The sequence below is a fragment of the Hippopotamus amphibius genome, chromosome 1 (assembly GCF_030028045.1).
Source record: "Hippopotamus amphibius kiboko isolate mHipAmp2 chromosome 1, mHipAmp2.hap2, whole genome shotgun sequence".
Classification (NCBI taxonomy): Eukaryota; Metazoa; Chordata; class Mammalia; order Artiodactyla; family Hippopotamidae; genus Hippopotamus; species Hippopotamus amphibius.
Genome location: NC_080186.1, coordinates 119,933,047 through 119,950,918, shown reverse-complemented (window position 1 = coordinate 119,950,918; position 17,872 = coordinate 119,933,047). Strand labels below are relative to the sequence as shown.

Sequence of the window (17,872 nt, the reverse complement as noted above, 5' to 3'; positions counted from 1 at the left end):
GGAGAGAGGAGCCCTGCCTCCAGGTGTGGCTCTTCCATGTGTGCCCCAGGACACGTTCACCCCCTGGGGGGCCTCCTCCACTGTGACAGGAGGGGTCCGGGCAGGTCTCCTCTAAGGCTTGACCTGGAGGCGATGCCTGATTAAGTGACTTAGTGATTAAATGAATACAAGGGAATATCTGAAATACCTGTGCATATGTGCACTGGCACGTAGTATTCTCTGCTTCTAGTGAGAGCCAGGAATGGGAGTAAGTACAGCAGTAGGGAGGAAGGCCTGAAATAATAAGAATTTATTGAACTGGAGAGAGGACTGGGACCTTGGAAGATAGAGGCCTACCCAGACAGATGGATCCTGATCTGATGGAAGAAGCAGACTGATCATCTTTTCAGGATAAGACACTTTCCCTGGTCCTCTGGCTCAGGGTCTCCCAGGCTGAAATCAAGGTCTTGGCTGGGGCTGTGTCAGCTCAGGGTCACCTGGGAAGGATCTGCTTCCAAGCCCACCCATGTGATTGCTGATTGGAGGCAGTTCCTGTGGTTGTTGGACTGAAGTCTCAGTTCCTCCCTGAATGTTGGCCGGAGGCTCCCTCAGTTCCTTGTCACATGGGCTGCTCCATAGTGCAGCTGACAACATGGCAGCTGGGTTTCTCAGAGCAAGCAAGAGAGAGAGAAAGAGAGGGAAGTCACGGTCTCCTATAACCTAGTATCACTGAGTGACATTCATCACATCTGCTGTGGTCCATTTCTTAGAAGCTAGTCTCTAGGTGCAGCGCAAACACTGGGGCAAGGAGTTACACAAGGATGTGAACATGAAAAGACACTTAAGAAGCTCCTCTTACAGTTATGCATTTGGTGTTGACAGAAACTCAGCTAGGTGCTTTTGATCCATGATCTCTTTCAGTTTATACTGTCATTATGAAGCAGATGAGGAAACTGCAGGGTGGCAAGTTTAAGTTACCTATTCGAGGTTACAATTCACTACAACTCGTATTTAATTCTAGAATTGCTTCAAATTCATTTTACTAGGATGCCTCCTGAGGATCAAGGGAATATATTGGATGAGTTTCATTTAAAAGATGGGTTCTGTGGTTTTCTCCTTTATTGTTACTGAAAAAAAGATACATTTCCTGTTTCCAATGGCCTAGGCATCTGCAGCACTGGGGTCAAGAGTTCTGGAGCACATGATTCTGGAGTTCAGGATTCTGGAGCTCACATTCCTCTGCATGGGATCCGAGGAGGTTCTGTGTTGTTTCATGTGCCAAAGAAGCAAGAAGCTGAGCCGGAGGAGGTCACATGGGGCTTTGGCCCAGAGTCAAACTACAGAGTCCTGCTGAAAGTCCGTGCTGGGGGAGATGCTCCAACCTGGGTCAGCCTCCAGGACAAGTACCAGCAGAGGGTCCATGTGCTCAACATGACGACCCTGAAGATTGAGAACCTGACCTCTGAGGACAGTGGGCAGTACCGGGCTCGAGCCAGCTTCACTGGGGGACTAGAATTTAACCAAGATTTCCTCCTCACTGTCTATGGTAAGTGACACCCTCTCACCCCATCCCATGGCTTACCTCCTTCTTTTGTACTAGGAGTTTCACATAGGTCCCATTTTTCAGGATTCCTTCCAGTCACCAGCCTTCAGACCCTATTTTCTCCTTTGAAATTAGGGTAAAAGTGGGTTTACTGTGCATGCTGACCAGAGTTGAGATTCACAGCAGGGATAAACCACTTCCATTTATTTCGGGAGAGGAGAATTGAAATTTGGGGAAATGATATTGCCATGACAATTTTTTTTTATAGGTCTAGATTTACTTAACTTGTGTATTAGTTGTCTATTGCTGCTATAAAAAATTGCTCTAATGTAGAGGCATAATACAACACAAATGTATTATCTTACTGTGCTATAGGTCAGAAGTCAGACACCAGTCTCACTGGGCCCATGTCGAGGTGTTGGCAGGGTTCTGTTCCTTTCCAGAGGTTCCAGAAGGAGATTCCTTTATTTGTCTTTCCACCTTCCAGAGGTTGCTTCCGTTACTTGGCTCACGGCCACCTTCCTCTACCTTCAAAGCTGGCAATAGTGGGACCAGTTCTTCTCACATTCTCATCCCTCTGCCTCCTCCGCTTCTTCCTTCTTCCACTTTTAAGGGCCTTTGTGATTACCTTGGTCCCATCCAGGTAATCAGAACAATCTCCTTATTTTAAAGTCAGCTGATTAGCAACCTTAATTCCACCTGCTACTTTCATTCCACTTTGCCATGTAACCTAACATAGTCACAGGTTCTGAGGTTTGGACATGGGTGTATTTGGGGTCCATTAATCACTCACCACAATTCAGAAATCTGTGTGTAGTTAGTGCCTCCTCTCCTTTTACTCAGCACCAGCCCAAGACCAGCCTCACTCACAAAGACTCCACAAATCCAGCTCTAGAAGCCTCAATAGATGTAGGAGAAAGGTTACACTGCAGCACTTCCGAAGAACCTCACTTAGCCAACACTTTCTTTCCCTAAAGTGCCTGTCTGCATAGGAAAATATCTGCTTTGAAAGAGTGGCTCTTGCAGCTTTCGGTCCCCATGTGATTTCTAAGACCAACTTATCAATATATCACTTCTCAAGTTCAGTGGCATGTTCTAACCAGACTCAGACTCATCATTCCTGGTTGCTACCACTGCATCTTCCACAAATATCTCCACCATTGGGAGCACAGGGCCTTTCTCTGGGCTCCCAGCACTGGCCAGATGTCCTTCTTCTCTACAGGTTATGCAATCCCAAGCATTATCTGAGCAGGAGAAGAGGGTGAGGTCCTGATCCGGGACGAGCCCTTCTGTCCCAGACTTCTTCCCCTTCCAGGAAAAACACCATTTTCTTGGAAATAATGAGCCTTGGGGTAGGCTTTATTTTCTTGTTGGAGATTTTTAAGCCTTGCTCAATCTAGTTAAATAACATAGGCTTAACTCAGTGGCTCCCCTCTTTGTCACTTGCTATATATTAAGTATTGGGAAAATTATGTGTGTGTTTTCCTAATACATTTATTTATTTATTTATTTACTTATTTATTGGCTGTGTTGGGTCTTCCTTGCTGTGCGTGGGCTTTCTCTAGTTGCGGTGAGCAGGGGCTACTTTTTGTTGAGGTGCATGGGCTTCTCATTGCGGTGGTTTCTCTTGTTACAGAGCACGGGCTCTAGGCATGTGGGCTTCAGTAGTTGTGGCATGCAGGCTCAATAATTATGGCTCGAAGGCTCTAGAGCACAGGCTCAGTAGTTGTGGCACAAGAGCTTATTTGCTCCAAAGCATGTGGGATCTTCCCAGCCCAGGGATTGAACCCGTGTCCCCTGTACTGGCAAGTGGATTCTTAACCACTGCTTCACCAGGGAAGTCCCCCAACTGCGTTTTATTTGTAAAATGCATTCACCACCTTTAAAGGGAGGATGCCAGGGTTTCAGTGGGATAATGGATGAGAATGTGCAGACTGTATTGTTCTCCACTCACGTGAGGCTCCATTCCTTTGTCCCTCTTACCCTAGAGCCTGTGCCCCTGCCCCAGATCCTGCTCAAGTCACCATCCATCACTCCAGGCTGGTGCAATGTCACCCTGGAGTGCAGAGCCTCAGGGGCCACAGAGGACCTGAAGGTGACCTGGGAGAGCAAGGGCCTCCCCAGGGAGCTGGAGCAGAGAATGACCCTGGGACCAGCCCCCAACTCCTCTACTCTGACTGTGAGCCTGCCTCTCAACCAGCCCAGTGCCAGCCTCACCTGTGTGCTCAGCAACCAGGTGGACCAGAAAACTGCCACATTGGACCTTGGGAAACTCTGTGTCCATGGTGAGTGCACCTGCCAGAGGGGAGGGGCACTCTCAGAGCTCAGGTGCACAGGGGTGAGGGTTCTGGACTTCTCTCCCCTCCATTATTAGCACTACCTTCCACCAACTCACCTCATGCAGGAGTCTGGGAGGTACAGCAAACTCATTTCTTCTTTTAACTGTCTCTTACATTCGTGCTCCCCTCTCCACCTGCCCCCACTTTTTTCCCTCAAGAAACAAGGGATCTGTTTTCGATGTAAATCTTGTCCACACAGCTCCAGATGAGCAGCTGCCAGTCCCAGCTGGCCCTGGAGGGAAAGCAGGGGTGGGGTGGAGGAGGCAAGGAGAAGTAGGGCTGCAGCCTGCACAAGAGTTCCATAGAGATGTATTTCCCTGAGAGCCCAAACCTCCTCTGACCGATGCTCCCTGCTCCCTGCACCTGCCTGCTGCCCCTTGGACAGATTCCACTGTCCCAGCTGCTGCAGTGCAGTGTCAGAGCTGATCCAGGGCAATGGCTTCCTAGTCCTTCTCCCACTTCATCCATTATCCATAGGGCATCCACTGTAATCTTTTGGAAAGAAATTGGATCTTGTCATTGGTCTGTGTCATCTGTAGGAGTGTGGCCCAGTAGCTTCCTGCAGGATTCCAGGCTCAGAGGCTCCCCTGCCTTTGTTTCTTACGTCACACACTTCACACCAAATTATTTGCTTGAAGGTCCTGAATGTGCTCTGCAATTGCAAGCTTCTAAGCCTCTGGAAATGCTGTTTCCTCTACTCTCAGCCCTTCCAAGTCAGGAGTCCTTTACTTTCTGCTTATTTCTGTTGAAGGATTTCTTTCAGGTAATGGGCAGGTGACCAGAACAGTCATGCAGAGCCCAGCAATTGGTTATAGTTCTATTATTAGTAAAGTTTGGGAATGGGAACGATGGCAGTAAAGAAGAAGGACATGGAGTGCATCCCTCTCCACAGATGCATTAGGAATACACCAAAAGATGCAATAATTCCCACAGAGAACCAGCTGAACACCAGCAAATGACCTCGGACACCAGAGAGGACTGCAAAGATCCCAACATAACTGGGTAGGGCAGAGGGAGGAAAGAAAAAAAAGAAAGAGGAGGAGAAGAAAGGAAAGGGATGGGTCCAACACCATAGGGTGGGGGAACCTGAGACAGAGGGAAAAATTGCCAAATTCGGTGAAAATTCCCTTATCGGGCAGAGAAGCCCCTTCTCCAACAGGGAATATCCTTGGGTCAGTGGGGAGGCATTTACGATGGTTCAAGGAGGTTGAAGCAGCTGATCTGTGGCAGATGGGAAAGAGTGAGAAACACACCGAAGGTCCACATCACGGCTCAGTGTGCCTGGACTGAGACGTCGATTCAACAGCTGAGCAGGGGGTCTGGGAGCAGGAGAGTGGGAACCGGAGAACTGGTTCAGGGTGAAAAACATTGTTGGCAGTGGGGAGATGGACCAAGAGGACCGGAGGGAAGAAATCCACAGTGAAGAGTGCCTACCACAGAGAGCCAGGAGGCCATAGTGGCAGCTGGATACTGCAGACTCACAAGCAGTGGGGAGGAGCCACAGGCATAGCCTCTCTCTCCACGCCTGTGACAGACAGAGGAAGGACCCCTGTGGGCCAAGCTAACACACTCAGAGATAACAAAGGCCCCTGGGTGGGGCTGGCTTAGAGTGCCTGCAGCCAAGGGCCAAAAGCCCACAGAGTGGCCCAGCTCTGAGACATTCTGTTTACACCTGAGCCACCAGCATCCCTCTGCAACAGACACAGCCATGACGGACTGAACTGCCATGACACAGACAGGGTGCCACTGCTCACTCACCCCCAGGGGAAGAAGCCACTATTGGACCCTCTCTCTCACCACACACCAGAGCTTACAAATGAACAATAAAGGAAACTCTGCTGGTCACAGAATAATACAAAAAACACAAGGCAGGTAGAAGGACATTTACAGCTGAGACCCCAAGAAAACAGAAATATTAATATTAAGTCTATTGAACTGATCCATTCTGGGGTCAGTTCTAGTGTTTTTTTTTTTTAATTATTAATTATGATCTTAGTCCTAAGGGACCTACAAGTTTTATAACATTTTTTTCTATTTTTTATTCTAATTTTATTTCTAGCCTTTTTATATATTTCTATTTCTAGCTAATTTTTTGTAGTGCTGACTGTATCTCTCCTACCTTCTTTACATCTCTATCTTTTATATATTTCTATTACTTTCTTTTTATTTTCATATTTCCAGTCACACTGCGCTCTTCTGTTGCCCTGTCTTTTATCCTTTTTTAGTTTATTTTCTCTGAATATACTTATAAGCAATATTATTGGTCTGCTCTGTCTCCTTGCTTTATGCTCCACATGACACACTGATTTGGCATTTATTATTAGGTTTTTGTCTCCATCTGAGATCTTAGTATAATTGTCTGATTTCATTCTGAGAATCTTCAGTCTGTCTGGTGGTACTCTAGCTCTTTACTATATTTGATCCTAGCTTTCGATATCTCCCTGGATTTGTGTTTGTGTGTGTGTGGTGTTATTTGTTTGTTTCTTTGTTTTTGCTTTTATTTCTGTTTTGTTTTGGTTTGGTTTTCAATTCCTGTTGGTTTTCACTTTGAATGTCTGATAGCGTACTGGGGTTCTTCTGTCAGGTATTTCTAGTGCCTTATGTTCTATTGGATTCAGTATTTGTGTGTCTTATACATGTATGTGTTCCCTAGACTTAGTATTTGTTGGACTCAACACTCTGCCATTAGTCTGGGGCTTGGACAATCTTCCCTAAAACACTTTATTGCTGGGACAAGCAACCTCTGAAGTTTGGGCTACCATGAGAAAACAAAGAAGCACCATGCAGGCAAAGGAGCAGGAAAAAAAACCCCACAAGACCAAATAAATGAAGAGGAAACAGGAAAAATGCCTGAAAAAGAATTCAGAGTAATGATAGTAAAAATGATACAAAATCTTGGTAACAAAATACAGAAAATACAAGAGCGTTAATAAGGACTCAGAAGAACTAAAGAACAAACAAACAGCAATGGACAACAAAATAACTGAAGTTAAAAATACTCTAGATGGTATAAACAGCAGAATAACTGAGGCAGAAGAACGAAAAAGTGAGTTGGAAGATAGAATGGGGGAAATAACTGCCACAGAGCAGGAAAAAGAAAAAAGAATAAAAAGAATGGAAGACAGTCTCTGAGACCTTGGTGACAACATTAAGGGCACCAACATTCGAATCATAGGCATCCCAGAAGAAGAAGAAAAACAGAAAGGGTCTGAGAAAATATTTGAAGAGGTTATAGTGGAAAACTTCCCCAACATGGCAAAGGAAATAATTAACCAATTCCAAGAAGCGCAGAGAGTCTCATGAAAAATAAGCCCAAGGAGAAATACATGGAGGCATGTATTAATCAAACTAATGAAAATTAAACACAAACAGAAAACATTGAAAGCAGCAAGAGAAAAGCAATAAATAACATATAAGGGAAAACCCATAAGGATAACAGCTGATCTTTCTGCAGAAACTCTGCAGGCCAAAAGAGAACGGCAGGATACACTGAAAGTCCTGAAAGGGAAAAATCTACAGCCAAGAATACTCTCCCCGGCAAGAATCTCATTCAGATTCGATGGAGAAATCAAAAGCTTTACACACAAGCCAAAGTTAAGAGAATTCAGCACCACCAAACCAGCCTTACAACAAGTACTAAAGGAACTTTTCTAAGTAGGAAGCACAAGAGAAGAAAAACACCTACAAAAACAAACCCAAAACAATTAAGAAAATGGTAACAGGAACACACATGTCAATGATCACCTTAAATGTAAATGGATTAAATGCTCCAACCAAAAGACACAGACTGGCTGAATGGAAACAAAAACAAAACCTTTATATATGATGTCTACAAGAGACCCACTTCAGACCTAGGGACACATGCAGACTGAAAGTAAAGGGATGGAAAAAGACATTCCATGCAAATGGAAGTCAAAAGGAAGCTGGAGTAGCAATACTCATATCAGACAAATTAGACATTAAGGTTAAGACTATTACAAGAGACAAGGAAGGACACTCCATAATGATCAAGGGATCCATCCAAGAAGAACATATAACAATTGTAAATATCTATGCCCCCAACACAGGAGCACCTCAATACATAAGGCAAATGCTAACAGCCATGAAAGGGGATATCAACAGTAACATAATAATGGTAGGAGACATTAACACCCCACTTGCATCAATGGACAGATCATCCAAACAGAAAATAAAGAAGGACACACAAGTTTTAAATAACACATTAGACCATCTTGACTTAACTGATATTTATAGGACATTCCATCCCAAAATGACAGAATACACTTTCTTCTCAAGTGCACATGGAACATTTTCCAGGATAGATCACATCTTGGGTCATAAATCAAGCCTTGGTAAATTCAAGAAAATTGAAATCATATCAAGCATCTTCTCAGACCACAACGCCATGAGACTAGATATCAATTACAGGAAAGAAACTGCAAAAAATACAAACACACGGAGGCTAAACGACACACTATTAAACAACGAAGAAATCATTTTAAAAAATCAAAGAGGAAAGCAAAAAATATCTAGAAACAAATGACAATGAAAACACAGCAACCCAAAACCTATGGGATGCAGCAAAAGCAGTTCTAAGAGGGAAGTTTATAGCAATACAATCCTACCTTAAGGAACAAGAAAAATATCAAAGAAACAAGCTAAACTTACACCTAAAACAATTAGAGAAAAAAAGAATAAAGAAAGCCCAAAGGGAGCAGAAGGAAAGAAATCATAAAGATCAGATCAAAAATAAATGAAAAAGAAATGAAGGAAAGAATACCAAAGATCAATGAAACTAAAAGCCGGATCGTAGAGAAGATAAACAAAATTGATAAATCATTAGCCAGACTCATCAGGAAAAAAAGGGAGAAGATGTAAATCAACAGAATTAGAAGTGAAAAAGGAGAAGAAACAACAGACACCACAGAAGTACAAAAGATCATGAGAGACTATTACAAGCAACTGTATGCCAATAAATTGGATAACCTGGAAGAAATGGATAAATGCTTAGAAAAATACAATCTTCCAAGACTGAACCAGGAAGAAATAGAACATATGAAAAGATCAATCACAAGCACTGAAATTGAGACTGTGATTAAAAATCTCCCAACAAACAAAAGCCCAGGGCCAGATGGATTCACAGACAAATTCTATCAAACATTTCGAGAAGAGCTAACACCTATCCTTGTCAAACTCTTCCAAAATAAAGCAAAAGGAGGAACACTCCCAAACTCATTCTACGAGGCCACCATCACCCTGATACCAAAACCAAGCAAAGATGTCACAAAAAAAGACAATTACAAGCCAATATTACTGATGAAATACTCAACAAAATAATAGTAAACAGAATCCAACAGCACATTAAAAATATCATACACCATGATCAAGTGGGGTTTATCCACAGAATGCAAGGATTCTTCAATATACACAAATCAATCAACATGATACATCATATCAACAAATTGAAGGATAAAAACCATATGATAATCTCAATACATGTAGAAAAAGCTTTTGACAATTTCAACATCCATTTATGATAAAAAAAAAACTCTCCAGAAAATGGGCATAGAAGGAAATTACCTCAACATAATAAAAGCCATATATGACAAACCAAGAGCCAACATCATTCTACATGGTGAAAAACTGAAAGAATTCCCTCTAAGAACAGGAACGAGACAAGAGTGTCCACGCTCACTGTTATTATTCAACATAGTTCTGGAAGTCCTAGCCACCACAGAGAAGAAAATGAAATAAAAGTAATACAAATTGGAAAAGAAGAAGTAAAATTCTCACTCTTTGCAGATGACATGATATTATACATAGAAAACCCTAAAGACTCTACCAGAAAACTGCTAGCACTAAATGATGAATTTAGGAAAGTAGCAGGATACAAAATTAATGCACAGAAATCTCTTGCATTCATATACACTAACAAGGAAAGAGCAGAAGGAGAAATTAAGGAAACTCTCCCATTTACCATTGCAAAAAAAAAAAAAGAATAAAATACCTAGGAATAAACCTGCCTAAGGAGGCAAAAGACCTGTATGCAGAAAACTTTAAGACATTGATGAAAGAAATCAAAGATGACACAAACAGATGGAGGGACATACCATGTTTATGGATTGGAAGAATCAACGTACTGAAAATGACTACTACCCAAAGCACTTTACAGCTTCAATGCAATCCCTATCAAACTACCAACTGCATTTTTCACAGAACCAGAACAAGAAATCTTACAGTATTTATGGAAACACAAAAGACCCCAAATAGTCAAAGCAATCTTGAGAAGGAAAGATTGGGTTGGTGGAATCAGGCTTCCTGACTTCAAACTAAACTACAAGGCCATAGTGATCAAAACAGTATGGTACTGGCACAAAAATAAAAAGGTAGACCAATGAAACAGAATAGAGAACCCAGAGGTAAGCCCAAGCACATATGGGCACCTTAACTTTGACAAAGGAGGCACGAATATACAATGGAAAAAAGACAGCCTCTTCAATAAGTGGTGCTGGCAAAATTGGACAGCAACATGTAAAAGAATGAAATTAGAACACTTCCTAACACCATACACAAAAATAAACTCCAAATGGATTAAAGACCTACATGTAAGGCCAGACACTATCAAACTCCTAGAGGAAAACATAGGCAGAACACTCTATGACATCCATCAGAGCAAGATCCTTTTGGACCCACCTCCTAGAATCATGGAAATAAAATCAAGAATAAATAAATGGGACCTCATGAAACTTAAAAGCTTTTGGACAGCGAAAGAAACCATAAACAAGACAAGAAGACAACTCTCAGAATAGGATAAAATACTTGCCAATGAAGCAATGGACAAAGGATTAACCTCCAAAATATACAAGCAGCTCACGCAACTTAATACCAAAAAAGCTAATAATCCAATCCACAAATGGGTAGAAGACCTAAATTGACATTTCTCCAAAGAAGACATACAGATGGCCAACAAACACATGAAAAGATGCTCAACATCACTAATCATCAGAGAAATGCAAGTCAAAGCCACAATGAGGTATCACCTCACACCGGTCAGAATGGCCATCATCAAAACATCTAGAAACAACAAATGTTGGAAAGGGTGTGGAGAAAAGGGAAGTCTCCTGCACTGTTGGTGGGAATGTAAGTTGGTACAGCTACTATGGAAAACAATTTGGAGGTTCCTTAAAAAACTACAAATAGAACTTCCATATGATCCAGTCATCCCACTCCTGGGCACATACCCAAAGAAAACCATAATCCCAAAAGAAACATGTACCATAATGTTTATGGCAGCACTATTTACAATAGCCAGGACATGGAAGCAACCTAAATGCCCATCAACAAATGAATGGATACAGAAGATGTGGCATATATATACAATGGAATATTACTCAGCTATAAAAAGGAGTGAAATGGAGCTATATGTCATGAGGTGGATAGACCTAGAGTCTGTCATGCAGAGTGAAGTAAGCCAGAAAGAGAAAGACAAATATTGTATGCTAACTCATATATACGAATCTAAAAAAAAATTTTTTAAATGGTACTTATGAACCCAGTGACAAGACAAGAATAAGGATGCAGATGCAGAGAATGGACTGGAGGACATGAGGTTGGGGGATGGGGGGCGAAGGGGAAGCTGGGACGAAGTGAAAGAGTAGCATAAACATATATATACTATGAACTGTAAAATAGATAGCCGGTGGGAATTTGCTGTATAACAAAGGGTGGTCAACTTGATGATAGATGATGCCTTTGAGGGCTGGGACCAGGAGTGTGGGGCAGAGTCGCAGGAGGGAGGGAATATGGGGATATGTGTATAAAGACAGCTGTTTGACTTTGGTGTACCTCAAAAACTGGCACAAGAGTGTAAAGCAATTATATTCCAACAAAGAGCTTAAAAAAATAGAAATTTGGGGAAAGTGGGAATTCTTGTAATAACATTGATTGTTCTGTATAGAACTAAGGGTACTTAATTTCTGTGTTAGTTTTTTAACCACTACTATAACAAATTACCACAAACATAGTGCCTCAAATCAACTCAAATTTATTATCTTGCCATTCTGTACATCCTAGTCAGACAAAGTTCTCACAGGGCCAAATCCAGGTGTTGGCAGGGCTATGTTCCTACCTTGTTACTTCAGGGATGAATGCATTTCTTGCCTTTTTCACCTTCAAGTGGCTGCCTGTATTCCTTGGGTGGTATCCCCCTCTTCTTCCATCTTCAAATCAGCAACAGTGAGTCAGGTCCTTCTCACATTGCATCCTTCTGACCTGCTCTTCTCTCTACCTCTTCCCCTTTATTTTTGAAGATGTGAAGATAATTTTTTTGCAGTATACATTTTACTGTGAATCTGTGAGAAATAAACACACTCAGTATTGTAGATAACAATGACAGCAACAACAGCATAATAAAAACAATAGAAAATTTTTGCTGAAGAAACTAAGAAGCCCTTGAACATTTGAAGCTGCAAAAACACATAGGTATAAAATAACAGGGGTTTTAGAAAGGGAAAGCAAGACACCACATGTTCATGCCAATAAGCAATGGTGATAGAATCAAACAATTGACCTACTGGGAGTGATGAAGTTAAATTATAATTTTTTTGAAAAAAACACTTTATTGAGGTATGATTGACACACAAAAAACTGTAACATATTTAATGTATACAACTTAAAGAGTTTTGCTACAAGTGTATACCTGTGAAACCATCACCATAATGTATGCCATGATCATATCCATCTCCTCCAAAAGTTTCCTCTCACCATCTTTATTTTATTATTGTTGTTGTTGTTCATGTTATTTATGTAAGAACACAAAACATAAGATCTATCTCAGCAAATTTTAATATACTATATAGTATTGTTCACTATAGGCACTATGCCATACCCTTTGACTAATACCTCCTAATTTCCCCATCCCCGCAGACCCTGGCAACTACCATTCCACTCACTGCTTCTATAAATTTGACTGTTTTAGATTCTTCATATAAGTGGCATCATGTGGTATTTCTTCTCTGTATGGCTTATTTCACTTATAATGTCCAATTGGTTCATCCACATTGTCATATAAGGCAGAATTTCCTTCCTTTTTTGAGGCTGAATAATATTCCATTGCACATATATACCACATTTTATTTATCCATTCATCTGCCAATGAACATTTAGGTTGCTTTCATGTCTTGGCTATTGACATGGTAGCAATGAACATGGTAGTGCAGATATCTTTTTGAGATCCTGATTTGAATCCTTTTAGATATATACCTAGAAATATGATTGCTGAATCATATGATAGTTCTATTTTTAACATTTTGAGAAACCCCATACTGTTTTCCAAAGTGATTGCACCAATTTACATTCCCATCAACAGTGTACAAGGGTCTCCTTTTCTCCACATCATAACCAACATTTATCTTTTGTTTCTTGTTGATAATAGCCATTACAACAGGTGTAAGCTGACACTGTGGTTTTGATTTGCCTTTTCCTGGTTATTCATGATATTGAGCATTTTTTCATATATCTGTTGGCCATTTTTATATCTCCTGTTGACAAATGACTATTCAGTTCATTTGCCCATTTTTAATCAAATTACTTGGATTTTTGCTGTTGAGTTGTATGAATTCCTTGTATATTTTGGATATTGACAATTTATGAGATATATGGTGTGCAGATATTTTCTCCCATTCTGTAGGTTGCCTTTTCACTCTGTTAATGTTTCCTTTGTTGTGCAGAAACTTCTTAGTTTGATCTAATCTCATTTGTCTATTTTGGCTTTTTTGCCTGTGCTTTGGTGTCATGTCCAAAAAAATCATTGCCAAGACCAATATCAAGAAGCTTTTTCCTTGTTTCCTTCTTGGAGTGTCACAGTTTTAGGTATTACTTCTAGGTATTTAATCCCTTTTGAGTTGATTTGGTGTAAGGTAAGGAAGAGTTGAATTTCATTCTTTTGCATGTGGATATCCAGTTTTCTTAACACCATCTATTGAAAAAATTCTCATTTCCCCATTGTGTATTCCTACTGCCCTCATTGAAGATCAGTGGACTATATAAACATGGGCTTATTTCTGGTCTCTTTATTCTGTTTGATTGATCTACATGTCTGTTTTCATGTCTGTTTTCATCAAAACCATGCTGTTTTGATCATGTAGTATTGTAATACTGTTGGAAATCAGAAAGTGTGATGCCTCCAATTTTGTTCTTGCTCTAAATTGCTTTGGTGCTTTGAAATTTTTTTGTTTTGTTTTGTTCCATATGAATTTAAGGATTGTTTTTTCTTTCTATTTTTGCAAAAATACAAATGTATATTCATATGATTGCATTGAGTCTCTAGATTGTTTTGGGTAGTATGGACATTTTAATAATATTAAAATGTCCAATTCATTAATATGGAATGTCTTTCCCTTTATTTGTGTGCTTTTAAATTTCTGTCATCAATGTCTTATACATTTCAGTGAATTAATCTTTTTTATTCCTTGGTTAAGGTTATTCTTAAATATCATAATCTTTTTAATTCTAAAGTAAGTGTGATTGTTTTCTTAATTTCCTTCTCAGATAGTTCATTGTTAGTGTATAGAAATGCTCATGATTTTTACATGTTGATTTTGTACCCTGCAACTTTGCTGAATTCATTTATTAGTTCTATTAGGTTTATTGTGGAATCTTTAAGGTTTTCTACACATAGGACCATACCATCTACCATAAGAGATCATTTTATTTCTTGCTTTCCAATTTGAATGCCTTTATTTCTTTCTCCTGCTTAATTGCTGTGGCTAGGACTCTCTGTACTATGTTGAATAGAAGTAAAGTGTGGGCACACTGTCTTATACCAAATCTTAGAGGAAAAGCTTTCAATTTTTCATCATTGAGTAAGATGTTAGCTGTGAGCTTTTCACATATGGCCTTTAGTGTGTTGAGGTAAGGACCTTCTATTTTTAATTTGCTGATATCATGAAAGGGTGTTGATTTTTAGTCACATGCTTTTACTGCATCTATTGAATGATCATGTGATTTTTATCCTGCATTCTGTTAGTGTGGTATATCACATTATTGATGTGCATATGTTGAACCATCATTGTATCCCTGAACTAAATCCCACTTGGTCATAGTGAATGATCCTTTCAGTGTATCATTGAATTCAGTTTGATAGTATTTTGTTGAGGATTTTTGTACCTATGTTCATCAGGAACATTGGCCTGTAATGTGGGGGGGGGGGGGCGCAGGGGGGCAGGGGGATATCTTTCTGGCTTTGGTATAAGAGTGTGACAACATCACAAAATGAATTTGGTGGTGTTCTCTCTTCTTCTATTCTTTGGAAAAGCTTAATAAAAGTTAGTATTTATTCTTCTTTAACTGTTTGGTGGAATTTATCTCTGACTCCCTCTGGTCCTAGGCTTTCCTTTGCTGGGATGTTGTTGATTGCTGACTCATTCTCCTTATTTGTCACTGTCTGTTCAAGCTTTCTATTTCTTCTTGATTCAGCCTTGGAAGTTTGTATGTTTCTAAGAATTTATCCATTTTTTCTACTTTGTCCAATTAGATAGTGTACAATTGTTCATAATAGTCCCTTATGATCTCTTTTATTTCTGTGGCATAAGTTGTAATGTCTCCTTTTTTTCTGATTTTCTTCGAGTTTATATCATCCTGTTGAATCAACACTTTTAGCATTAGGCAATGACATTATTTGTCTTTTGTGACAGTTTTTTAGTGAAAGTCTTTTTTGCCTGAAAGTATAGATAGCCCTGCCCTTTCTTTTGGTTCCTGTTTGTGTGGAATATCTTTTTTTCATCCCTTCACTTTCAGCCTTTGTGTACCTTTAAATTTAAAGTGACTCTCTTGTAGACAGTATATAGTTAAATCTTATTCTTTCATCCATTCAGTCATTCTATCTTTTTTCCATTTAATTATTGAAGTAGAGTTGAATTATAATGTTATGCTAATCTACAGCAAAGTGGTTAAGTTATATATACATTCTTTTTCATTTTCTTTTCTATGATGGTGTATCATCCTGTGCTATACAGTAGGACCTTGTTGTTTATCCAACCTATGTATACTAATTTGTGTCTGCTAATCCCAAACTCCCAATCCTTCCCTCCAAAAATATGGAATGCTTCACAAATTTGTATGTCATCCTTGTACAGGGGCCATGCTACTCTTCCCTGTATCATTCCAATTTTAGTATATGTATTGCCAAAGCCAGCACCACTCTATGTCTTTTGAATGAGTAAGTTTAATCTATTTACATTTAAAGTAATTGCTGATATTAAAAAATGGCAGTGAAGTAGAGGGAAGTGGAATGCATCCCTCTCCACAGATGCATTGGGAATGCACCGAAGGACACAATAATTCCCACAGAGAACCAGCTGAACACCCAGCAGACGGCCTCGGACACCAGAAAGGACTGCAAGGAGCCCAACATAACTGGTAGGGAGGCATCTACAATGGCTCAAAGAGGGTGAAGCAGCAGAGCTGTGGCAGACGGGAGGGAGTGAGAAACAAACGGAGGGTCCACACTGCAGCTCAGCGTTCCCAGACCGAGATGTCGATCCACAGCTGAACAGAGGGTCTGGGAGCGGGAGCAAGGGAACCAGAGAGCTGGTTCAGGGTGAGAAACATTGTTGCCAGTAAGGTGATGGACCAAGAGAACAGAAGGAAAGAGGTCCATGGCAAGGACTGCCCATCCCTGAGAGCTGCCCGGCCATGATGGCGGCTGGAAGCTGCAGGCTCATGGGTGAGGGGGAGGAGCCTCGGGCATAGCCTCTCTCTCTCTTTCAGCGCCTCTGCAGCAGGCAATGGAGAGACGCCCTGTGGGCCACCTAAGGCGCTCAGGGATAACAAGTACCCTCAGGCACTCGGGCGGGGCTAGATTAAAACCCCTTGGAATGCTGGCAGCAGGGAGGCTGCTGAGAAAAAAACAAACAAACAAACAAAAACCTGAGAGAGGCCCAACTCTAAGATTTTCTGTTTACACCTGAGCCACGAGTGTCCCTCTGCAACAGGCACCTCCAAGACCGACTGAAACAACAGTGTGCCACTGCTCACTCACTCCCAGGGGAAGGAGCCACTATTGTACCCTCTCCCTCCCCACACACCGATGCTTACAGACGAACAATAAAGGAAGCTCTGCTGGTCACAGAATAACGCAAAAAAATCCCAAGGTGAGTAGAAGGACACTTACAGCTGAGATTCTAAGCAAACAGAAAAATTAGTATTGATCCTATTGAACTGGTCCATTCTGAGATCAGTTTTGGATTTTTTTTTCTTCACTCCTTTTCTTTTTTCTTTATTAATTACGATCTCAGTCCTAAGGGATCTACAATTTTATAACATAATCTTTTTAATGATTTTTTTATTCTATTTTAATTTTTTGCCTTTTTATATACTTCTACATCTAGCTAAGTTTTTGGTAGTATGGACAATATATCTCTCATACCTTCCTTTCATCCCTATCTTTTATACATTTCTATTCCTTTCTTTTTATTTCCATATTTCCAACCACACTATGCTCTTCTGTTCCCCTTTCTTCCAGCCATTTTAAGTTTATTTTTTCTTAACATACTTACAAGCAACACTATCGATCTGCTCAGACTCCTTGCTCTATTCTCCAGATGACACACCACCTTGGTATTTAATATTAGGTTTTTGTCTTTATCTTAGTTCTTAGTACAATTGTCTAATTTCATTCTGAGAATCTCCATTCTGTCTGATGGTACTCTAGCTCTTTTCTATATTTGATCCTAGCTTACAAAATCTCCCTGGATTACTGATTGTATGTGTAAGGTGTTATTTCTTTGTTTGTTTGCTTTTGCTTTTTTCTCTGATTTGTTCTGTTTCAGTTGTCAATTTCTGCTGGGTTTCGCTTTGAATATCTGATAGCACACTGGGGCTCCATCAGGTCTTTCCAGAACCTTATGTCCTAATGGATTCAGTAATTATGTGTCTTATACATGTATGTGTTTCCTAGACTTCGTATTTGTTTAATCCAACACTTGGACATTAGTCTGAGGATTGGACAATC

At 40.5% G+C, this 17,872-nt stretch overlaps 1 protein-coding gene and 1 non-coding gene across 2 annotated transcripts in view; one reads left to right on the top strand and one right to left on the bottom strand.

Annotated features, from left to right (window-relative positions):
- LOC130848754 (uncharacterized) overlaps nucleotides 1-17,872 on the top strand; it is a 31,838-nt gene that overhangs the window by 2,201 nt on the left and 11,765 nt on the right. Inside the window, exons 3-4 of the mRNA XM_057727160.1 lie at nucleotides 1,145-1,525; nucleotides 3,511-3,807. Coding sequence (XP_057583143.1) covers nucleotides 1,145-1,525; nucleotides 3,511-3,807 — 678 coding nt within the window. The remainder of the gene's footprint in view (nucleotides 1-1,144; nucleotides 1,526-3,510; nucleotides 3,808-17,872) is intronic.
- LOC130842533 (U6 spliceosomal RNA) lies at nucleotides 15,951-16,057 on the bottom strand. Its single transcript, XR_009050463.1, has one exon. It is a non-coding gene; the product is annotated as a U6 spliceosomal RNA (small nuclear RNA).